The 25,450-nt window shown below is 39.2% G+C and overlaps 1 protein-coding gene across 4 annotated transcripts in view; it reads right to left on the minus strand.

The window, feature by feature from the left end:
• appb (amyloid beta (A4) precursor protein b) overlaps positions 1–23,548 on the minus strand; it is a 50,711-nt gene extending 27,163 nt beyond the window's left edge. For all 4 annotated transcript variants that reach the window (XM_052141962.1, XM_052141961.1, XM_052141960.1 and 1 more), the window contains exons 1-4: positions 23,324–23,548; positions 2,216–2,383; positions 1,491–1,620; positions 262–374 (exon numbers count right to left, since the gene is read on the minus strand). In XM_052141962.1, the coding sequence (XP_051997922.1) occupies positions 262–374; positions 1,491–1,620; positions 2,216–2,383; positions 23,324–23,386 (474 nt within the window). In that variant the 5' untranslated portion in view covers positions 23,387–23,548. The remainder of the gene's footprint in view (positions 1–261; positions 375–1,490; positions 1,621–2,215; positions 2,384–23,323) is intronic.
• Positions 23,549–25,450: the final 1,902 nt, after the last annotated feature.

Raw genomic sequence — 25,450 nt, forward strand, 5'->3', positions numbered from 1 at the left:
ATAATTTATACATTCTATTAATGATGGGGTTTGTATGTATTGGGGTTTTGTATGCATTGTATTAGTGTGTGCTGCTTTGCTGTATTCCGATCTAATCCAATATTTCAATCTTTAATTTTTTTCCCACCAAAATCAAACAGAATCTTCAAACAACTTTTCCCTTAGTGGAAAATTTACAGAGAGATGCGGTGAGTGACATATTATATATAAGTGTATAGGCATACAAGTTTCTTAGAGTGTAAATGTGCTGTGACCTCTGACCTCTTTGGCCACTGTGTGCCAATGCAAATGACTCTCACACATGTCCATTCGCTCCTGGTGCAGGAATTTACACTTATCTGGGACGAGCAGGGCATCGCTCACAAACTCCCCAACTAACACAAACACACAAACATATGCAACATTTGCTCATGCAGGGCTCCAGACGAAAAAAATTACTTACTAAATTGAATGTTACTAAACAGAAACATTAAGGAGCCAGATGGGAGATAATGCCAAATTTACTGTCTCAGCAGCTGTAATCGAATCCCCCTCACAGCTGTGGTAATTCATTTTTTAAAACTATTTCCAGGGTAATATAACACAAAGCATAATGTTATAAACTTGAAAATTATCATAAAAAAATGCTATATTTACGCTGCTAAATATGGTGGAAATGCATCATCACAGTCTGTGAAAAAGGTCTATTGTCCTAAGTGTCAAAAGCTTGATTTTATATATATATATATATATATATATATATATATATATATATATAAATTGTTTTAAATATAGACTTAGTCTTTCTTTAGTGTTAATGGATAGCTCAGACATTTTTAAATTTAATTAAATCCCAAATGCCGTTTATTGTGTTACTCGAATCCCAATCAATAATTACCAGAAGAAAAAAAAAGTGGTACACAATACGGGACTTTTAATTTTAAAGAAGCCTGAAATACATATTGGACTCTTATTTTGAAATGTCTGCACTCCCAGTTGTGAGCTCATGTCTGATTTGCTGAGAAAGTTAATCTGATAACCTGAGCTCCTGAGTTCAAACCCTCAGTTCTTTTTGGGTGATTCATGAAAAGGCCTGATTCATGACTCTCTCGCATTGGGTTTGTTGTTGCGTGCTGACCAGCGAGCTCATCACAACAGAACAGAAGCGGCGCGAGACACACTGGTGCATGCTCTAAAGATGTATTCAATAATTCACAAGATGATATCTGAAGAAACCTCATATGAACGCACACAACCAGACTGTCTCCAATGGCGACTAAATTTTAAATTATTGTTGCAATCAAGTAGTTTTGGTTGTATTTTTTTTTATGAATCTCCGCTTGTCTGATGGAGAAGGATGACACAAAATCACACAACAACCACACTAGAAGCATTAGTTTAATGTCCTAGAAATCCAGGTTAATACCCGATGAGTGGCACAGTGTTCTGATGTAAGAGTCATGCTGAAGGATAGTCTCTATGTATACTTGCATATACACATACATACATACCTAGGCAGCGGTAGGGGACCACAATGTGTGTGTGACTGCGGCATTGGGGGCGACCCATTTTGCACCAGTTCTGGATGCTGACAGGCTGGTTGGCCTCCACTACATTAGTAATCTGCAGGTCTGGGTAGACCTATAGGATTCAAGACAGATCAAGTCAAGTAACCAGTCATTCACAACACATTCTACAATCCATAATCTGAAAAGTTTGTGTGTGTAAAAAGGAGTTAGTTATAATTTGACCAGGCTGATTAATAGGCCAAAATTGAGCAGATTTATTCACCATTGGCCAATAACTGTGCACTCCTAGCCGATTGGTGTTCACTCTACCTTAAAGCAGAAAAAAAAAACCCTACCAGCAACTCTACCAATGGGTAATGTGCATTTTGTTTTATATTTCTGAGTGCATTTGGGTAAATATTTTGTCAGTAACATTCATTTAAGATATTTTGTGTACATCTCATTTGCAAACATTATAATAACACCATGAACCTCGTCCATTAAAAAACTCATATCATATTAGTAATGTTTATGTATTACGCAGAAGCACCTCAGTTTTTAATTATATTCCTTGTCATTATGCAATTGACTTATAATTGCTAAAGTAATCACAATATAATAATGTTTTGCAATCTATATAAGCTATTGACAACTAACACAGACACTTCTGTAGAACCGATTCTATTCTTTTGTCCTTCTTCTTTTATAACTCTCTTCTCTATCATTACCTCTTGGCAATACTGAAGGATGCCCTCTTTGGTGCCGATGCAGGTCTTGGTGCCAGTTGGATCTGGCTCCCACTTGCCGCTCTGGACGTTTATATGCATGTTGAGCTTCCCACAGAACATGGCCACCTGGGGCTCCGCCAACAAGCCCACCGAGTCATCCGATGGCACCTGTCAACAGCACAATCAGCGAGCAACATGAGGAACCAATTTCATGCAAGCCTAAGATGTTCATATATCTTCACGTCAGACATCATAAATTACACATGCTTCAAAATACAAGATTCAGCAACATACAATGAAAATATTGCAATATGGCTCACAGACAGAGATAGGATAACAATATAAGGAGGGAATTACTAAATGGGCAAGCTCAGGGAGGCTTTTAAGTATCAGTTAACATTAAAAAGACAATTTTATCCAATAAAGACTTCAATTTAAGTACACTCACAGAGAGCACTTTATTAGAAACACTATAGTAATGTCACAAAACAGCCTAAATTCTTTGTGACATGGATTCCATAAGATGTTGGAAAAATTACTGATCCAGGTCCTTGTTGACATGATTGCATTATGCAATTTTTGCAGATTTTTAAGCTGCACATTCATGCAGCAAATCTCCCATTCTACCACATCCCAAATATGTTATGTTATCATGCTGTAAGTAGCCATTAGAAGATAGGTAAATTGTGGCCATGAAGGAATGCACATGGTCAGCAACAATATTCAAATAGGCTGTGGCATTCAAGCGATGATTGATTGGTATTAACAGGCCCAAAGAAAACATTGCACACACCATTACACCACCACCACCACCAGCCTGGACTGTTGACACAAGGCAGGTTGGGTCCATGGATTCATACCCTACCATCTGATTGCCTCAGCGGAAATTGAGATTCATCAGACCAGGCTATGTTTGTCCAGTTTTGCTAAGCCTGTGCCCGCTGCAGCCTCAGCTGTCAATTCTTGGCTAACAGAAGTGGAACACGACGTGGTCTTCTGCTGTTGTAGCCCATCCGCCGACATGTTGTGCATTCTGAGATGCCATTCTGCTCACCACAATTGTACAGAGTGGTTATCTGATTTACTGTGGCCTTTCTGTCAGTTCGAACCAGTCTGGGTTTTTCCTTTGACCTCTCTCATCAAAAGGCATTTCCATCCACTGAACTGCCGCTCACTAGATGTTTTTTGTTTTTGGCACCATTCTGAGTAAACTCTAGAGACTGTTTTGCGTGAAAATCCCAGGAGATCAGCAGTTACATATATACTCAAACCAGCATGTCTGGCACCAACAATCATTCCATGGTCAAACTCATGGAGATTTTTCCCCATTCTGATGGCTGATGTGATCATTAACTGAAGCTCCTGAACCATATCTGCATGATATTATGCATTCCACTGCTGCCGCACAATTGGCTGATTAGATACTCAAATTAATAGATCTGGTGACTGGCAAGGCCACTGAAGAACAGTGAACTCATTGTCATGTTCATGAAACATGTTTGAGATAACTTTTTCTTTGTGACATGGTGCATTTTCATGCAGGAAGTAGTCATTAGAAGATAGGTAAATTGTAGCCATGAAGGAATTCACATGGTCAGCAACAATACTCAAATAGTCTATGACATTCAAGCGATAATTGATTGGTATTAACAGGCCCAGAATATGCCAAGAAAACATTGCCCATGCCATTACACCACCACCAGCCTGGAGTGTTGACACAAGGCAGGTTGGGTCCATGGATTCATACTGTTGCCGCCAAAATTCTGACTAGGGTTGCAGTCGACGGTTATCATACCTTGTACATTTGCTTATCTACGGTATTGAGAAAAAAATGCAACCAGATGAAGAATCTCACCTGCACGTGCGCATCTCCTTTCTTCCTCGACTGTCTGTCAGACTCGTCAACTTGCCCCACACACACGTACAGTGGAGAAAATGTCAGAGAGAAGCGAGGCGAGGGGGTCTGACATAAGTGTGTGTGTGTGTGTGAGTTAAAGCAGTGTTTCTCAACTGGTGGGACGCAGGTCTATTCTGACTGGGTCGCAGACAGCAGGGAAAGAACAATGCCATGGTTCTCCCATTGAAGATATTTTGGCAGCCGTCTAAGTGACACCCTATTTAGGACTGCAAAGGCAGATTTAACGATAATCTCGCCATCAACTAAAGGCTTCTCATCTGCACTTTCGCAAAAGTGTAACAGAACCAGTTCGCGATTATGATATACTTTTCTCTCTGGCTTGCACGAGCAACCGGGCTTCCCATGATATGCACAGACCTCAAAACTGATGTGACCCATTTAAATTCTAGTGAGAATTTTCTAGTTTAAAGTGTTATGAAACCTCTCAAACAGTAGCAGCCCTGACATGCCAAACAGCACTGAGGAAAAGAGCAGCACTGTGCTATGCGCTAAAAAAATGTCATTATACATCACCTTTACAAAATTGTTACACAAGTTTTCATGAGTAAAAGTAACTGTTATATTTTGACAAAATGTTATAGTTTACATTTACACATTTACATTTATGCATTTGGCAGACACTTTTATCCAAAGCGACTTACAGTGCACTTATTACAGGGACAATCCCCCCGGAGCAACCTGGAGTTAAGTGGACACAATGGTGGTGGCTGTGGGGCTTGAACCAGCATCCTTCTGATTACCAGATTACCAGTTATGTGCTTAGAAAACGAGATTCATCAGATCAGGCTACGTTTTTCCATGCTCAGTGAGTGTATATTACATGACCAGGGGCCCTTGACTACCAGGGGCCCAGGGCTGCAAGGTTAAAGGTGCAACTTAAAAAAAAAAATATATATGTTTAGATATGCTTAAATACGTGGGCCCCAAAGCCTAGAAAAGGCCCCTTCAATAAGGACATGTGAGTGTGAGGGCCCCCAGCCATCAGGTTCTAATTAATATTTTTTGAGACACTCTTTAACAGTGCTCGTATCATATTTGATACATGAATTATAAAGCCTCTACATCATCAACATGGCTTTGCTGAAAAACATTTTGTTTGCAATGTACTAGATGTCTACTGCCTCCTGGGGAATGTTTCCGTGCTCTTCTGGAAGTAGAAGAGCTTGTAATTTATTTTCCAAAATGGCTGCCTGTGAGGCACTTATGTTTTTGATGGGAAACATTTTCTGATTTTGATAAGAGTAAAAGTAACAATAACATTTATATTGCTACTGATATTTTAAACGGAGTATTTACTGAATTGAAGCAACATGTGTGAACTTTTAGTACATTATTTCATAGAAAATTTGTGTAGAAAATGTGTGTGTAAAATGTGATAAAACAGGGCATGGAGGTATATCTCAATCATCATTACATAACAACCATAACCCACTGCAATAATAATAATAATAAAACAAATTAGCTTTGAAAATACTGACATAAAGGTTTAGAAGATATATTTAAAGTGTGGACAGCTAGTTACTTTACATTTGCAGCTTGCTCCGTCATTATAAAAATCACATGCTTTTATATTACAAGCTATTATGATGCCATTTTACTATAACCTCTCGAGACAGAAAACATCAATATCATTTTTGATGTATAAAAACATGACAATAATAATTTATAATATTGTATTTGATGTGCTGAATTGTAATGTCATACATTTCTATAAAGAAAGGAGAGAAAGTTAGCTTGGCCAAGTTCACTAATATTTGGTATTACTGAAAGTCCCAGGGTGTTATAAACATGCTATATTTGCATTACAAACAAATAGGTTGGCTTAAGTGGTTGGGGAATCTAGAACATTGATATTTTATTTACACACAAAAGTGTGTGGAAATGTACTGATTTAACTAGATACAGTATGTAGAGTTTGTTGAGGCAAACTGTAACCTTGGTTTGACAAAACCTCGTCTGAAAGTTTAAAATAGTTTTAAATGCTTAAAGATAGACATTTTACAGGTCTAACGGTCAGTAAAAAATCATGAGCATTCCAAAACAAACTCATTTGAACATTCTGTCAATGTAATGTAGTCTTTGGGATTTGTGGCCACTTTGAAAGCAAAAATTATGCCTTCGCAGTGCACTTGGTTGGGAGTAATAATAATGGTAGACAAGCTGTAGTGTCGTTCCAAACAGAATTTCCAATCAAATAAAATTACCACTATTATTGAGCCCCACACCTTTTAGCCCTCCAAGGCTCTCACAGTGGAGGGTGAAGTCTTTGAAGGGAATTTGATATAGGAATGATCACTTCTGAATAGAACTCACCCCATAATTCAGAGGAGTAAGAACAGATACATCAGTGCAAGCCAGAACTGTCTAAACTCTTTGCAGAGTTGTGTTGGATGCAGCAAGTTAGTAATATACACTTCCATCAAATAGCCTTTAAAAATAAGCAATAAAGAGGTGTGTATATTTGAAAGAACTTTTTATTTTGATACACACAGCGGTATAATCAAGATTTTAGTGGTTATGACAGGTATTTTTTTTATTATTTGGCAATGTTACATTTATGATCAAAATTGTATACTGTCACTGCAATGCAACCCTCTAAAAATACATGATTGGAGATCATTTTAATCACATTTTAGCATTTAAAAAATGTCAAAATTCTTTATTCTAGTAATATGATGTCAGAAACTGCATACAGTAGCAAGATGATGCCGCTGTGTAACATTTTTATGTCAACTACAGATTTTCAACTAAATATATTCAACTAGATTAGAACCTAAAAATTAAAATAGAATTACAAATCTAACATTTATCACATACTATGAAAAAAAAAAAACTGCCATTGTGACCTGCATGATTGACCTCAATGGGAGTCAAAAAATAATTATACATTTTTTATAAAATTACTGTTACTAGGTTAACATTAGAAAATAATGATTACTATTTTATACTAATACTATTACTAGGTTAACATTATGTTTATGGAGCAGGGCTCTGCATGGGTTTTACCAAAACCATCCATAGATGCTGTAGGAACCTTTTTGTTAAATTCAAATGCTAAAAAACTATTGTCCAAAGGGCCCTCACTAGTCATAATCCACCCCTGATTGGCCCCCTAAAGTATCTGGACACTTTTTGAACACAAGTCTCACTAAACAATACATTCCATTAGGCATTAGAAACATTAAAAACAGAATATCAAAGCAAGTGGCATCAGCCGACAAAGCCTTTTTTTTCTCCTTATGAAAAAACAGTTCTCTGCTTTAGCCACAATACCAGTTATGTAAGGTACAATATAAAACATTACAAACCTATTTCAATAAAAGCCTTAAATAGAACGTAATCTCTTGAAGCTGGGTGGGAATAAATATTTTAAGAGATAGAAAAGGGGAGGTAGGTGAATGAGACAGAAGGATAACTTTTCTGAAAAATGAGACAGGGACCTAAAAGACAAGGGAAACACACATGTAGCAGAGAGAAAATAATCGCTGCTCTTGTTTGTTTCTTTGGTCTGACCTCGACTCAGACTGTCAAAAAAGGTCTTACAACCAGACCCACCCAGTTTGTTCCATCCAATGTAAGAAATTCTGGGACTGTTTTTCCTCCTTTTTGTCCTGAGTAACAAACAGTGGAAGTGTTTCTGTAGCCTAATGTCTAGAATATGTGTTTGTTTGTCATTAAGACACAGGATGGAAGGTTGAAGATTAGATAGACAGACAGATAAAAAGATATACAGTGCATTCAGAAAGTATTCAGACCCCTTCATTTTTTTTATTTTTTTTTACATTTTATGTTGCAGGCCTTATGTTAAAATGCTTTAAATTATTATTTTTTTCACATCAATCTACATTCCATTCCCCAAAATGTCAAAGCAAAGAGATTTTTTTCCGATTAACACTTTTATTATAACTCATGAAACAGAAAAGTACAATATATATAATATATATATATATATATATATATATATATATATATATATATATATATATATATATATATATATATATATATATATATATATATATATATATATATATATATATATATATATATATACTTTCATTACTTTCTGCTATCAAAGCAACTGCAAGATTTGATCTCTCTTCCAAATACATGTTTTCAATGTTTATTGTGCACACTTCCCGCTTTTTTATGTGGCAAACTCATAAAATTACCCCTCTTGTGCCATTGCAAGAACAAATTTACTAATTACAAAAGAAGCAAATTTGTTGTTTTTTCATTACCCACTTAGCGCTCTTGCCACCTGTGACCTCACACAGCGTAGCCTACCTATGTGTCTTTTTTTTTGCATAGCCAAATTTAAAACATTACAAGTAAACAAGCCAGAAAACATGGACAAGTTCTTGAAAATTAAAAAATATTGATGATGGTTAGCCTAGAATTTTTTAGTCGTGCCGTGGCAGAAAAAAGGTTGTGTTACACTGCTTTAGATTGCAGATGATTTTTACATATAATTGTAGGGAATATTAATAAAGCAACAACTCTGAAAAAGGGAAAACAATTCACTGCTCTTTTCTGGATAACTTAATAAACACAAAATTAGGAGAAATTGCTCATTTTAATTACAGACCCAAAGTCTGACAGCATTAAATAAGAAACCTATTAATGTATCAAATCTACGGTATAATGCTAAATGATTTATCACTTGTACTGTAGAGGTGTGTTTGATGACTTGTTTAAAGCAAATAAAGATAATATAGAACTGATTTTCTGAAGGCATTATTTGAAAAAAAAAATTCAATTACATATTTGCTAACAGAGAAATATTGGACTGATTACAAATGATAATGAAGGTCTGGTTGACCTGATTATCTAACAGCCATTGTAAACCAGTCCAAAAAAAACAGAGAGATTTTATATACAAAAACACAACAATACAATCATATAATTTCAGATGTGTACATTACTAATCATTTGATAATTTAATAAATGTTGGCCTATAGTCTATATTTCACCCAGAGCCATATAGAGAGAGAGTTGCGACAACTCCATTGACTCTAATGGAATGTTTTTTTTACAGAAATGGCGGCTCGTGGAGCCTCTCAATAGTTCCCGGAAGTAGCAGCAAACACATGCCGCGACACACTTTTAAAAGGTGAGACGTTTAAAGAATAATATTATCTTATTATGTATATTATCAGTACATCTAAATAAAAATAACTTGTAAATTAAAACCTTATAGTTGAGTATTACTCATTAAATTAGGAGATAAGGGATGTTATTGGATAACTAACAGATTAGGCAAGGATTGGAGCTGGATAAAGTATTGTATTTTAAAATGTAATTTACTCCTGTGATGCCAAACTGAATTTTCAGCCTCATTACTTTTGAACGGCAGTTTATATACGAGTATGCTTAAGTTGTTTTAAAGCTGAATATATTGTGTATATGAATAAGTATTGTAAGAATTATACATTAGATATATAATATTTATAATACATAAATAATTATATTACTATATATAGAATTGTAAGAATTGTAAACAATAAGCTTCATTTCACTAAATTTTACATTTACATAACTGCTGCTAATAGTTAATAGTTCATTGACCCATTGTGCGGTGCAAGCTGGAAATCACCTGTCACCAGCCTGTCTCTGTACTATCTGAAAAGTCATAAATATGACATTAGTTACCATGAGATTAGTGTAAACAATGAACATGAGGTAACATAAAAAGGCAACAGAAACCCTAGCCTGAAATAAGTTGAGGCAAATAACGATAAGCGAACACTAATCCTCAAATATTAGCTGATTTGATCTTTAAAAAAACAACATCGCTGTAACAACATACTCATGCTACATACATATGTCGGTGTGTTACATAAATATATAAAATAAATGCATTTATTGACTACTAATTACCAGAAATCGTAGTTCTGTCACTCTACTCTAACAGTTTGAAATGCCCGCCAAAGCACTTCCTGGAACTATCTGAAGTCTACGTGAATCACGTGACGATCAAGCATTTAGAACTTCCGTTGTCGCAACTCTCTCTCTATATGGCTCTGATTTGGGCCGTGATCAGTTGAGTGGAGGGCACATGCATGGAGCGGTTATTGAGTGGAGTGTCACACTGCTCTGCTTCGCTCACATGCTCTGGTCTCAACAGATTGGTTCAAAAGTCTCCAAATATCCGTTAGACCAAGATTATTACACATCCTGTGAAGTGTCAATGTTGCTCTAGGGGACTTGCACACTTTTGCTTCACTATGATCAAGGACTGAGTCCATCAAAAGACTAAAGTCTCCTCCCAATATTATATCATGAGGGGTTCCAGCAGGTTGAAACACCCCTTAAGATCTATGAAAAAGCCCTGATCATCAATGCTAGGTGCGTAAATATTAGCCAAAACAATACAATAATGACTCTTCCTAAAACAATAATGACTCTTCCTAATTTATCTTTAATCTGTTTGAGACATTTGAATTGTAGATGTTTACTTATCAGTGTAATGACTCCCCTGCACTTACTTGAGCCAGCACTAAAGTAAATATGTCCACCCCATATCCACCCAAAATGTTCAGCTTCCTGCAGGGAAAGACATGTTTCTTGAAGAAACACTATATCATATATCTTAAGCTTAAGAAGAGAAATAACCTTCCCTGCCCCAACCCATTCACATTCCACGTGGAGAGAAACAATCCACTCATATTTACATTTGACATTTTGACAATGAAAAATAGATGTGTGTCAAAAACAAAATTATGAAGACCACATTCCAACATTAGTGCAACAATCAAATCCCCGAACTTTCCCCAGAACCAAACAAACAGAAAAAAGAAAAACGTGAGCATTAACCCTGCATACAACAGCGGCAACTGTCGTCCATCCCTCTAAACTCAAACAATCCATGTACGCCTACCAGAGCCTCCACGACAACTTTGCCGTCAGATTGCTCAAGTCCGGTGTTTCTATACAAATTTTTTGTTGTGATTACACAACAAAAGTTAATCTATAAAACAAACTGCAGCCATTATGTGGATGAAACACAAAGAGCGTGTAGATTCATCCACAAAAACTGTCCCAAAGGAGAGTTACTTCACAAACCAAACTCCAGCTGCTAGGGGGAACCAGCACAAAAAAGGTGCTCAATTTCCTCTAACAGTCAAGTGAATATTCAGTGAGTCTGTCCACTCGGCTGCAACGTGAGTACCACAATATAACTTACTCACTCCATTGACGTTATGAAGAACATCACTTGCTGTGGGCATGTTAATGTTTTACGGTCATTGTAAGAGCCATTTCAATGTTTATGTCCAGGTTTGGCCATTAGGTGGTGACATGTTCATGGTATAGCTATTGGGGCTCAACTACTTAGGAGGATAGGTGTAATCAGACACAGGTGTTGCCAGAGGGAAAATGCCAACTAGTTTTTGACCGCCAAAGGAGGCTGTGGCTGTATGTTTGATATTGTGACAGTGTCGATGAAGATGGAATATTGTTTCGTTGTGGATAATGAAGACCTTGTGTTACAATAAATCATATCTCTCACTACAGAGAAGAAATCAGAACCTGAACTCCTGTAACATTATTTCTGAACCGAACTAAGCGACCACGGTAAGCGCGTCAACTAGCCTACTTCAAACCTCTGTGTAACCCTCAGCTGTTCTAAGCTTAGGCTGGCTTAGCGGTTACACAAGTCAAAAAACTAGGCTTTATGAAGCTGGAATATCGTTGCGCGTGGAGTTTGATGTTCACCGTTAAAGCCATGCGGAGTGGCCGCTGGAAACCGGACATCTGAACGCTGTTCATTGTGTATTTGCCCGGCTTTGTTACACACCGGAACCTGACGAGAGGACAGGCTGAAACGGAGTAAGTGGGGACAACCCGCTTAGCCCAGCATCGGTGAGAGGACGCGGCGGTGCTGATTCAGCCGGCCCGGAGACAACGTCAGACAAGCTAAGGTCCGTTCAGCTGTTCGAGGACTACGAGAAACTTCTTTCATCATTCACCAATGTGAGGACATCGTGAGCTGGTTTTTATTCATCTACAAGACGTCCCACGCAAGGTATGTTGTAGCGCTACAAAGTACTTGAATGGCCATTCATAAGTTGTGTGCATACTAGGCATTACCCGGGCGTAAAAATCCAATGCATTGGTGAAAGGAGGAAAAAAAAAAAAACTGAACAAAGGAACTTTGTATTGAAAAACAAATTACATTGGTTATTGATTATTAGCATTGTGACGTTCAAGTTCACCATGAGTGTACTTGAAAAAGACGTGTCAGCTGATGAGGCGGTTGTGCAATCAGCGGAATGGAACAGTAAAGCAAATGGTTCTGGTGTGTTAAAACAGAAAGTAAAACGCGTTGTAACATTAACTGCAAAGGGATTTGAACAAAAGTTGGAAAGGCTGCAAAATGATAGGAAGGTTAAATTAAATAAGGCTTCTAAGCTAAGAGAACGTATTAAAGAGCTTATGCAAATAAGTGATGAAGGTGTAAAATGTACAATGGGTGCTCTTATTGATTTGTGTGATGATGCAAAATGTGTTCATGATTCCTTGCTGGTCATATTACCTGAGGGTGAAAGGGAAAAACATGGTATTTGGTTCAAAGCAAAAATGATTTGTAATGATGAATTAATTGATGTCTGAGGTGAACCGTTGGTTATGTGCTGTTCAATCAATGAAAGGTAATAAAGATGATGAATGTGGTGATGAAAAAGGTTCTCAAAAAGGTAAAGAGGAGGAGCATGACAATGACGATATTCGGCCAGAGGACAGTGTCTCAAATGTTCCTAGCAAGCAATCAAGCAGGAGGAGTTCTCGTAGTGGAAAATCCACTAACTCTGCAAGAATAAGGGAAAAGGCAGAAAGAGCTGCACTGCTTGCTCGGGCTGCATCTTTAAAGGAAATGCATGCACTGGAGGAACAGGAGCAACAACTAAAAAGGAGAAGAGAGCAACTTGAGCTGGAATCTATGTTAGCTGCCTCCAATGCTAAGTTGGAAGTGCTGGCCTCTGCCTCCGACATTAACACTACATCTAATGGAATGAGTTCTTACATGAGTAAAAGCAAAAGAGCGGTAACTGTTAAGGAACTCAATCCTATGGCAAAGGAATACAGGCCTGTAAACCATCACAAAGCACAGCAGAGCCAGGATTGGTCACTGCCAATAGGCAATCCACAACCTACAGTTATGCTAACTCAGCAGGCTTGTCAACAAAGCCAGGCTGGGCTAAGCCAGAGGATTGGTTCTCAAATGGACGATCACCATATTGTACCACCACAACCTTTGGGACCCCACCCGTTCAGTGCTCAGCCAGTAGAGGAACAGCAATGGGGGAATATCTGTTCCATAATGGAAAGGCAAAACGAAATAACTACTGCACTGGTCCAACAGCAGCGCTTCATGTTATTGCCTGCAAGAGAGATTCCCTTATTTGATGGGGATCCTCTTCAATATATTTCATTTAAGCGAGCATTTGAGCAGGCAGTGGAGGATAAGGTCGGTCAAGGTGATTGTTTATATTATCTGGAACAATTCACGAGGGTACAACCACGGGAACTGGTACGAAGCTGCCAGCATATGACAACTGATCTAGGCTCCGTTAAAGCAAAGCAGCTGCTTGAACAACACTTCGGCAACGAGTATAAAGTTGCCTCTGCATATATGGAAAAGGTTTTGGCGTGGCCGCCTATAAAGGCAGAAGATGTCAATACACTGCAGGCTTACTCGCTTTTTTTGCGCTCATGCTGTAATGTCATGGAGAACATACAATATATGCAGGAGTTGGACATGACGAGTAACGTAAGAGCAGTCATGTCTAAGCTCCCATTCAAGTTGAGGGAGCAATGGAGGTCAGTGGCACATAACATAATGGGTACATCTGGACGCAGAGCTCTGTTCAAAGATTTGGTGGCATTCATTGAGAAACATGTTCATATTCTGTTAGACCCTTTGTTTGGCGATATTCGGGACCCAGCACCAGGAATAGTTGGTGCTAAGGTCGACAGGCTGAAGTCGCAGCCAGGCAACAGATTTAAAGGAAACAGCTTTGCCACCACCATTGCCCCTGTACACTCAGCTGGTAACTTTGAAGAGAGAAAGGCTTTCTTGCCAGAAAATGGTTCTACTATTTCAATTTGTGTGTGTTGTTCGCAAAGTCACTCTTTAGAGGAATGTCAACAGTTTAAAAGGAAGAAGCACCAGGATAAACTAATCTTTCTAAAGGAGAAAGAACTTTGCTTTGGCTGTTTATGTGCTGGGCACATGAGTCGCAATTGTGGAAAGCGTGCGATTTGTAGGATTTGTGGTCAAACCCATCCTAGTGTGCTTCATGTTGACAAGAGAGACAAAGCTAATGCAGACACAGAGCGACCTAAAGAAGCCTGTGGTCGTGTAGGGGTCGGAAGTGATCGCTGTTTTCTTTCCATCTTGCTAGTTCAAGTCAAATCCATCAAAGGGGGCAGAGTAATACAAACATATGCATTTCTGGACCCCGGCAGTTCAGCCACTTTCTGTTCGGAACATCTCATGCAGAGGCTTGGGCTGTATGGTAAACAAACCCACTTTTTGCTACAAACCATGGGACAGGAAAGGGTTGTGCCAGCAAATTTATTGTGTGACTTGGAGGTGTCTAGTGTAGAGAGCAATGTCTTCTATAAGCTACCAGAAGTCCTCACGCAGAAGAAAATGCCTGTAAGTTCAGACAGTATTGTCTCTGAAGGAGAGTTGGCAAAATGGTCATATCTGGCAAAAGTACAGATTCCCAGTTTAGAGGCTAATGTTGACCTATTGATTGGAAGCAATAATCCCAAGATATTGGAACCTTGGGAGGTCATAAATAGCCAAGGGGGAGGACCATATGCAATTAAGACAGTATTGGGCTGGGTCCTTAATGGCCCTTTGCCGGCTAATGACAGCAGCTTGGAAACAGAAGTTCCTTCAGTAGCTGTCAACAGGATTTCTGTGAGCCGATTGGAAGAAATGCTACATAGCCAGTATAATTATGATTTCAGCGAAAGAGCTACAGAGGAGAAAGGTCCTTCAATAGAAGACATCAAGTTCATGGAGATTATGGAAAATTCTGCAACGCTTGAAGATGGTCATTACAGTTTGAAGCTGCCCTTTAAAAAGAACAATGTATCTCTTCCCAACAAATTCTCTGTGGTAAAGCAAAGATTGCTTGGGCTGAAAAGGAGGTTCCTTAATAGTAAACAGTTTTATGAAGAATACAAAATGAACCTCAACAGGGTGATCAGTCTGGGCTATGCAGAGCAAGTTCCAGAGCAGCAGTTGGATTACAGCAGTGGTAGGGTGTGGTATCTTCCACACCATGGTGTATATCACCCCAGGAAGAACAGTCTGCGGGTGGTGTTTGACTGTGGTGCGACCTTTAAGGGAACATCTTTGAACCAGCAGCTCTTGCAAGGACCCAATTTGACCAGTACATTGCTTGGTGTCCTGCTCAGGTTTAGGCTGGAACCTGTAGCAGTCATGGGCGACATACAAGCAATGTTCCATCAGGTCAGAGTTGCAAAGGAGGATAGAGACTTCCTGCGTTTTGTATGGTGGCCAGAGGGAGACCTCACCAAGAAAGTAGCTGAGTTTCATATGACTGTCCATCTGTTCGGTGCTGTGTCCTCCCCAAGTTGTGCTAGCTTTGCTCTTAGGAAAACAGCAGATGACAACCAGTCTGAATTTCCGGCTGAAGTTCTTCAAACAGTTAAGGAGAACTTTTATGTGGACGATTGTCTGAAGAGCATGCCCTCTGAAGAAGAAGCTGCCTTCATGGTCAAAAATGTAATTACTCTCTGTCAGGCAGGAGGATTCACTCTGATGAAATGGATTAGTAACAGTCGCAGACTATTTCAGAGCTATTTTTATAACACCACATTGCAGACTATTTCAGAGGAACACAGAGCTAAAGACTTGACTGAACTGAATCTGGATAGAGACAATCTTCCTCTTGAGAGAGCTCTTGGCTTGCAATGGTGCGTTGAGAGTGATTAGTTCAAATTCAAGATGGAGATCCAGCAGAGGCCAGTCACCAGGCGTGGAATGTTGTCAGTGGCTAGTTCTGTGTACGATCCTCTAGGCTTTGTCGCACCCGTGGTGTTGCCTGCCAAAATTATGCTGCAAGAACTTTGCAGAAGAAATTATGGATGGGATGAGACTGTGCCACAAGACATCTTGCAACAGTGGCTCAGGTGGTTGGAGGACCTGGATATGCTGTCTGAATTTAAGGTTGATCGGTGCATTAAGCCCAAGGGCTTTGGACAAACAAGACATGCTCAGCTTCATCACTTTGCAGATGCTAGTGAAACAGGATATGGATCAGTCACATATCTCAGGATGCTGACTGATGGAAATGACATTCATGTTGCATTTCTGATGGGCAAAGCCAGAGTTACGCCTTTAAAGACTGTTACTATTCCTCGACTGGAGCTGACTGCTGCTGTGCTTGCCATTCGTGTTGATCTGATGCTGAAGGCTGAGCTGAGATTCCAGTTGCAGCAGTCCATTTTTTGGACTGACAGCACTTCTGTGTTGAAGTATATAAAAAACGAGGATAAACGTTTCCATACATTTGTGGCGAACAGGGTATCGACTATAAGAGGAGCTTCTGAAATTCACAATGGCGATACATCAGCTCCAAGGAAAATCCAGCGGATGAGGCATCCAGAGGAGTGAGGGTTGGAGACTTCATTCATGGCAGGAGGTGGATAGAGGGTCCAAGTTTTTTGTGCAAATCAGAAGCTAATTGGACAATCAATGTGGTAGAAACTATCATAGAACCAGATGATCAAGAGGTCAAGAAGGAAGTCACAGTGAATGTTGTGTCTGTGGATGGTTCCCATGTTACCACAACCCGGTTACTGACCTACTTCTCAAGTTGGAGTAAGCTCAAGGTGGCAGTGGCCTGGTTACTTAAATGGAAAACCATTCTGTTGGAAAAAAGCCGCAGGAGGAGGGAGGAGAAACCTGCTGTGGATGGTAAGCAGAACACAGACAATAATATGTCACGGAAAAGGCAAGGATTCAAGGACAAGCCTGGAGGGCAAATTTTGTCCATAGATGACCTTTTTGGAGCTGAGTTGGCTATCATTCGATATTGTCAGCAACAGAAATTTGGAGAGGAAATTACCATGTTGTCAGCTGGGAAATCTACAGTGAGCAGGCGTAGTACAATCCACAGGTTGGATCCGCGCTTGGATGATGGGCTTCTCAGAGTTGGTGGGCGGCTGACTAGAAGTTCCTTGCCAGAGTCAACTAAGCATCCACTAATCCTCTCTAAGGATCAAAATGTGGCCACTCTTATCCTTAGACACATTCATCAGCAGCAGGGCCATAGTGGTCGGAATCACACGTTATCAACACTGCGGAAAAAGTATTGGGTCACTAGCGCCAACTCCGCTGTAAGAAAAGTCATTACCGAATGTTTCTGTTGTAAGAAATATAATGGAAAGATGCAGGAGCAAAAGATGGCAGATTTGCCAGAGGAAAGGATTCTTCCTGACAAGCCACCATTTACCAACGTTGGCATTGATTATTTTGGCCCAATTACAGTGAGGAAAGGACGTGGTACAGCCAAACGCTATGGTGTGATACTAACCTGCCTGGCAAGCAGAGCAGTCCACCTTGAAGTGGCTGACTCTTTGGACACTGATGCATGCATTAATGCTATGCAACGTTTCATCTGTAGAAGAGGTCAAGTTGTTCGTATTTTATCTGACAATGGAACCAACTTTATAGGAGCAGAGAGAGAATTAAGAGAGGCTCTTGTAGCTTTGGATCATGGAAGAATTCAGGGAGCTCTGAGGCAAAGGGGAGTTAAGTGGAGCTTTAATCCTCCAGCAGGTTCACATCATGGTGGGGTTTGGGAGCGGGTTATCCGCATGGTGAGAAGGATTCTAAGTTCAGTTCTTCAACAGCAGACCCTGAACGACGATGGGCTTCATACAGTTATGTGTGAAGCTGAAGCCATCCTAAATGATAGGCCTATCACCAAACTCTCTGACGATCCAAATGATTTGGAGCCACTTACTCCCAACCACATTCTTCTGATGAAAGGAAATCCATCATTGCCGCCAGGATTGTTTGAGCCGCATGACTTGTATTTAAAACGCAGATGGAAGCAAGTTCAGTACATTGCTGAACTTTTTTGGAAACGTTGGTTACGGGAATATCTACCCTTGTTGCAAGAGAGGCAAAAATGGAATGAAATCAGGAGAAATCTAAAGCCTGGAGATATTGTCGTCATTATGGATCCTACTGCCCCACGAGGCCCTTGGCCGCTGGGAAGAGTGTTGGAAGCTTTCTGGGATCAAAAGGGATTTGTGCGTTCAGTACGTCTGCAAACAAAGTCAAGTGTTGTTCAACGTCCTGTAACAAAGCTCTGTCTGTTGTTTGAGGCTGAAGGTTAAATGGGCAATTTCAGTTTTAATGTGTGTGAACTCACTGTAACTAAAAATGTTTAGATAATATGTTACATCAGGTTGGTAATGGCTCCTTAATTTGCTTTGTTTTGAATTGTAATGTTTGTTAACCATTTCAATTAGGGGCTGGTTGTGTAAGAGCCATTTCAATGTTTATGTCCAGGTTTGGCCATTAGGTGGTGACATGTTCATGGTATAGCTATTGGGGCTCAACTACTTAGGAGGATAGGTGTAATCAGACACAGGTGTTGCCAGAGGGAAAATGCCAACTAGTTTTTGACCGCCAAAGGAGGCTGTGGCTGTATGTTTGATATTGTGACAGTGTCGATGAAGATTGAATATTGTTTGAATATTGATAATGAAGACCTTGTGTAACAATAAATCATATCTCTCACGACAGAGAAGAAATCAGAACTTGAACTCCTGTAACATTATTTCTGAACCGAACTAAGCGACCACGGTAAGCGCGTCAACTAGCCTACTTCAACCCTCTGTGTAACCCTCAGCTGTTCTAAGCTTAGGCTGGCTTAGCGGTTACAGTCATCCTTAGCCTCTATTCTCAATTTGGCAGGGAATATCAGTGCAAAAGCGACCCATTCTTGTATTCCTTGAATCGATCACGTTTCTCTCTTGTCGAATTTGCAAAGTCTGGGAACAAGAAAATGCAGTGGCTTTTCCAAGAAAGCCTTCCTTTATTCCTCGCCTCATAAAACACAAGATATTTATTGGATGATCTCAGACATTTGTCCAGAATTGATTCATGATAATCGATCCGTTTCTTAACATCCCCACTCTTGTAACCACCTCAGAGAATTTTGTCTCCATGGCAGTGATTGATCGACAAATCACAGCAAGATCCTCCAAATCAGCAACGACCTTCGTCAACATTGCCGACATGATCAACAACTCTCACAGCATTTCTCCGACCTGTTCGACTCACTGCACATGGGCCTGCTCAGGGGTGTCAGCTTGAGCATGTAAGTGTCTTTTATGTCTACAAAGCCCAAGGATTTTGAATTATATGTCATATTGTCCTCCTAGAAAGCAAATGTATTACAAAGAAAAAAAATTATATCACATTGACATAAGTATTCAGACCCTTTGCTACGACACTTGAAATTTAGCTCAGGTGCATCCCATTTCTCTGGATCATATTTGAGATGTTTTTAAACTTTGATTGTAGTCCACCTGTGGCAAATTCAATTGATTGGACATGATTTGGAAAGGCACACACCTGTCACATAAGACCTCACAGCTTAAAATGCAAATCCAAGCCATGAGGTCAAAGGAACTGCCTGCAGAGCTCAGAGACAGGATTGTGTTGAGGACCAGAATGGAAGTTTGGAACAACCAAACTGATTGGGAGGGGACACTCCACCGATCTGGGCTTTATGGCAGAGTGGCCAGATGGAAGCCTCACCTCAGTGCATGTGAAGCAGCTTAGACATGTAAACTACCAGTCACGGTTCATTTTGTTGTTATGTGCTATCATGTTACTACGATAATAGACCAGTGTGCAACACAGTATAATTTAAACGGTCAGCAAATAAGAGCCGCAGCAGACGTGTTTGAGCTCATAATGTTAAAGTGCTCGCCTGTTTAATTCTCCCTCTCTCTCCTCAACAGTTCCCTGTAACTTTTAGCAGACTAGTCTAATGATAAAAATGCTAACCAATAAAACTAATATCATATACTGTCTGCAAATATGTGCATATCTAATTTAAACAGATAATAAACAAACCATACACAACTTGAGCAGATCCAGCATCCTGTGGATCTTTTATTCACCTCTGAAGCACGTATTCTAACAGTCTCTCCTCAACAGTTCCCTGTAACTTTTCGAATTATAAAAGGCAAATATCAATAAAACTTGTATTATATACCATTTGCAAATATACATTTATCTAATTTAAACAGATGTCATTCACAACCTCACGAAAATACAGCGTTTTCTTCCCGTCGAGTGCTCAGCTAATATCTTCCTCTGAAGCATGTATTCTACCAGCCAGAATCAAAAACTTTAGTTTCAGGATCAATAGTTCCTCTGATTCACAAATCATGACAACAATCCAAGCAGATGATCACGCACTTCCAGGCCGGTTTAAATTTCAGGAGTTTGAGGCAGGTGCTGGATCTGCACAAGTGCGTGAGTGCAACTTCAAGGCACCATGCATTGTATATGGAGTTATGATAAAAAATAAGGTGCTTTTCAAACTGCTCAGAGACCAGTTTCCTTAAGAGTTCCATTCATTCAAAACAGATGTCAGTTAAGCCATTAACTGATTAGGCAGCAAGGTAGCAAGTCAGCTGCCTATGTTTTCGGATGCAGTCCAAGGTAAAAGCGCATCACGTGTGACTTATTCACATGTACTGAATTGGTTTGATTATGTATTTTTTTTTAATAGAAAATAAGATTACCAGCATGGATATGCCATCCATGGTTGCAAGACTGTGTGTCCTGTTATTTTCTTCTTCCTAATATATTAACAATTTCTTCATGTGCAAATAAATTAAAAAAATTTGATGACTAAACAGAAATCTGAAGAAACTGCTATCTACCATTTAAAATACAATATAATTTTTTTAGTTTGTGTGAAATTGAGAATCTATAGTGCTAGAGTTTATTATACATTTTAGCAATTTTATATTTATGTTATTTAATATATTAAATTGTGTGATTATATCTGCATTGTATCGGCCTATCGGCCACCCTGCTCTCTTGATATCTTTAATGAAAAAAATCCTAAGGGCCTTATGTCTTGTAACATAGGGGTACCATATTATTGTCACGGCTCTGGTGAGTTTGCCGTTTTCTTTTGTATGTTGTTATTTTCTCCCCCACATGTCTCTTCATCTTTGCCCGTGTGTCAGAAGCAAGATCGCCCTACCATTCTGGGCATCGTTCTGCACCTCACTAAGCTTCAATGGAGGATTCCACAAATCTTTTCCTGACTTCCACAATGCACACACTCATTCTACAAACACACTCTTCACGGATTGCCCCAGGCTCGGCCACAGCACACGTGCTTCTCTGTCATCTCTCCCCACTGCTGCAGCCAGTGCCGGGATCCTCGACATCCACAGTGACCAGTCATATTTATTGTAAATAAGTCCTTTGAACTGTTCCTCTGCATTTGGGTATGTTTGTCTCATTATCGCACCTTACAATTCTACCTTTTCCCATAGTTGGGAGTCTGCATCTGAGTCAACGACATGATGCTCATTTTTCATCCAGTTCTATTGAGTATGTAAAAAAAAACTACAAAAAAACAAATGCAATTACACCTCTACTATGATGCACATGTTTTCAACTTTTGATTTCAATGTAATTTTGATATATTTTTCTTCTGGATGTTGTGTCACCGTCCAGTGATAAAGTTTCAGTACAATCTCAATGTGAAATTTTGAAAATGTTAATGAAATAAATCAAAAATGTTGGCATAAGTATTTTGTAATCCTCTTTAATCTTAAAAAAAAAGCTAAAAATATTTTTTCAAAATTAAAATGATTGTTAAAAACAAAATCTGAATATTTTTACATTGAAAACATGTTTGAAAACGTTTTAATTAATTATTTAGTTTTCAAGGTGCAAGAAGGCTATTTTAAGCTGGTTTAATTGGTTACTCCAATCACCTCAGTCATTCTAATCACCTCGGACATCCTTGTAATATCACCACCTCTGTGTATGCTTATATTATGGAAAATTGCATAGAACAAAATCCTACAAAGATCTGTGTGAACATTTGAGTTGGCCTAAAAGGTGTTAATGAAGACTTACAATTATCACGTGCAAGTGCTATTGGTATTGTAAATTGTACATATAACCAATTAACCATCTTTTTGGCTTTAGATACGCTGCCATTTGGATAAAATTAAAAATGAAACGCCGCAGTTCGCTGACGCCATCTTGCTTGTCAACTAACATATTTTTTTATATTCCTCATAAAACCTTCTGAGCATGGGCTAGTCCCATATTATGAATGCATTTTAACAGGCCGACATAAAACAATTTCCTTTACAAAACACTCTCAATACATGCGCTAAAGGCACTGCCGAGGAATAAGGTTTTTCCTCTTATGCTTCAGGCCACCTCCGGATTGCTGTCACAGCATTTATTCACTCAACATGGAGTTCTGCAATCTTGCAGACAGGCCAAATAGAAATTATTCTACATTTCGAGCAAAGAGAACGTCGTTACTGCAGCCCATGACACTATTAAATAACTGTCACTGATGCATACATGTCTGATGATTATGTTTCCACCATCCGCATCTGAATGCCAGGCAAATAATGACTTTTAGGTTACAATGTATCAACGCCACGATCTTTCTTAGAATGTGATGGCTACAATGTTTTTACTTCCAGGCAAACATGTGCAGTTACTCCCCATATTAAAACACGTCCAAAATTAGCACATTTGTGAAAATAATTCCTGAATGATTTATCACTTCCAAAAGCTACAGTTCGCCCGTTATGCACATAACTGTAAACCAGGCGACCCTGCTTGCACCAAAAGCCACCACCCAACACTTATTAGTCTTGGCTACAGATATACATTAGAGAGAGAGAGAGAGAGAGAGAGAGAGAGAGAGAGAGAGAGAGAGAGAGAGAGAGAGAGAGAGAGAGATGTAATATATCGCCAGAATACGCCACTGACAATCAGGCAGCGCTAAAAATGTATGATTGCATCTTGATAAGCGTTTTTCCCCCTCCATCTGTGCCAGCCAGGCCGTCCTTACACGATGGAGGAGAATGAAGCCCACTCTCCATTACAGAATCGCTATTCTTACCTCGATGGCGAGCGACAAAGTCGTCAGCATTAACAGCAGGAATGGCGTTCGGTCCATGGCCATGCCCGTGTCCCCTAACGCAGCACGTCCAGATGGATAAATAATGTCCTGAGCGGATCAGGAGGTTTCTGTTCCCTATCGCCTATGCTGGTTGTGCTTTATGAGAATGCGCGATAGACAGAAAGCGACTGCACATAGCTGCTCCAGTAAAAGTCAGTCAGCTGACTAGACGTCTGGAGAGAGTGAAACAGAGTGCAGTTATACATTAGAAGTGGTCAAAGAGCAAACCGCAGAATTCGGCCAATACAACAAAATATTGCAAGTAACGAACACCAGAGCAAAAATAAATGAAAAACCGTGAATCTCCATTCATCCCGATTTAAACTAAGCATCATTTTAGGGGCATTAATGTAACACCCGTACTTATATAAAAATGTCAATTGTTTTGATGTATATTTTTCAAACCAATTTGACCATAACATGTCCAATTATGTGACTGTTCAAAGAAAATGATAAATTGCAGTGCAAGTTCCGCTTTAATTAGGGAAGGAGTAATACAAATTATAGCCTTATGAGGTTTCATCAAGGGTCTTTAGCCATTTTCAGACATAACAAAGACCCCTTGGTGGATATAGAGAAGTATTGTATGCAAATGAAAGGTGTATTTTAATCCTGGCCTAATAAGCAAAAGCATGAACCTGGACAATTGGTCAATTTGATGAGCTGAAATACAGAAAAAGTCACACTGAAAAGCTTTAAATCTAAAATATTAATTCATTGAAGTGCACAGTCAAAACCTAAGATATATATAAAAAAAAAGATCAAGGGATTGAAACATAAAAAGAACATGGTTTAGAATGTAGGTGTAGAAGGTACATGGGAAAAGTTGTACTCTTGCGCTTAAGTGATTTTTGATTCAACTAATTGCCAAGACAGACTATAGTTAACCATTATATCTCGCTGAAACCGTTTATTATTATTATTATTATGAAACACATGTAGTACAAACAATATTGTACTAAACAATGAATACAACATCTTTTCTGGAAACAATACACTTCAATCTTCTAGTTTAAATCAACTTGTTGGTGTGACCTTCAGTTATTGGACACTCAATGTAAAAAAACTAAATATTTAAAACGTTTTTAAAAATGTAATTTTGTTTAACATTTCACATTTAAATTTAATGGAATTTTTGGAATTTTTTTAATGACATTTTTTTTAATGAAATTTAAATGTGTAAATATTTGGCTAAAATATTTTTGTTGAGTGTACAACATAATACAGACACAAGCAGTTTTTAGGGATTTTGTATAATATATTTTAGGGTGGTAATAACCACCCTGTCTATTTTTACAGGCTGTATGCAGTATGTGCAAAGCACAATGAAATAAGGCAACTTATGATTTTGGGGGTTTATATAGGCTATTGTCCAGTTTCATATTTGTCAGTCAACTTTTCAAAATACATTCGGGGCTACACTCAAAACATTCGGGGCTGAAGCCCCGGCAAAATCGGCTGCCGCCGCCTCTGGTTACAGTTAAGTAACCCGAGACGTTCCCTGTCAAAAAGCTACACTTTGATGCTGCGCTGACTTAGCACTTTGGGAACGAGAATACCCACGCCGCCGCACTGTGGATGTCCGGACCCCTTACGTTTGTGTAGTGTGCTCACAAGAGCACGAGAGGTCTCAGACATGAGCTTGTGATGTTGACACAAGGACATAAGAGCCCAGAGTGGCATGAACATCCAAACTATAAAATCTTATGAATGTGTGCGGAGAGGACCAGCCTGCCGCAAGTCTGAAGGGCACAGACGGACAAAGTCTGTGAAGTCTTTCCTGCTCCGGCGTTGTAAACGGTGGGGAGCAGAAGGCTTCGAGAGTGACTGGATGTACAGTCGAGAAAGGAACCTTAGGCAGGTAGTCAGGATGAGGGTGCAAAATTGCTTTAGACATTCCTGGGGCAAAATCTAAGCAGGCTGGCAAGACAGACAGAGCCTGTAGAACCCCAATTCTTTTTAGAGAATTGCCATAAGAAAAACCATCTTGAGAGACAGAAGATTATCAGACGATGACTCTAGAGGTTCGAAGGGGGTCTCAACCAGAGCCTCAGGGACTATTGCTAA

This window comes from Xyrauchen texanus, chromosome 14 (genome assembly GCF_025860055.1).
Source record: "Xyrauchen texanus isolate HMW12.3.18 chromosome 14, RBS_HiC_50CHRs, whole genome shotgun sequence".
NCBI lineage: Eukaryota > Metazoa > Chordata > Actinopteri > Cypriniformes > Catostomidae > Xyrauchen > Xyrauchen texanus.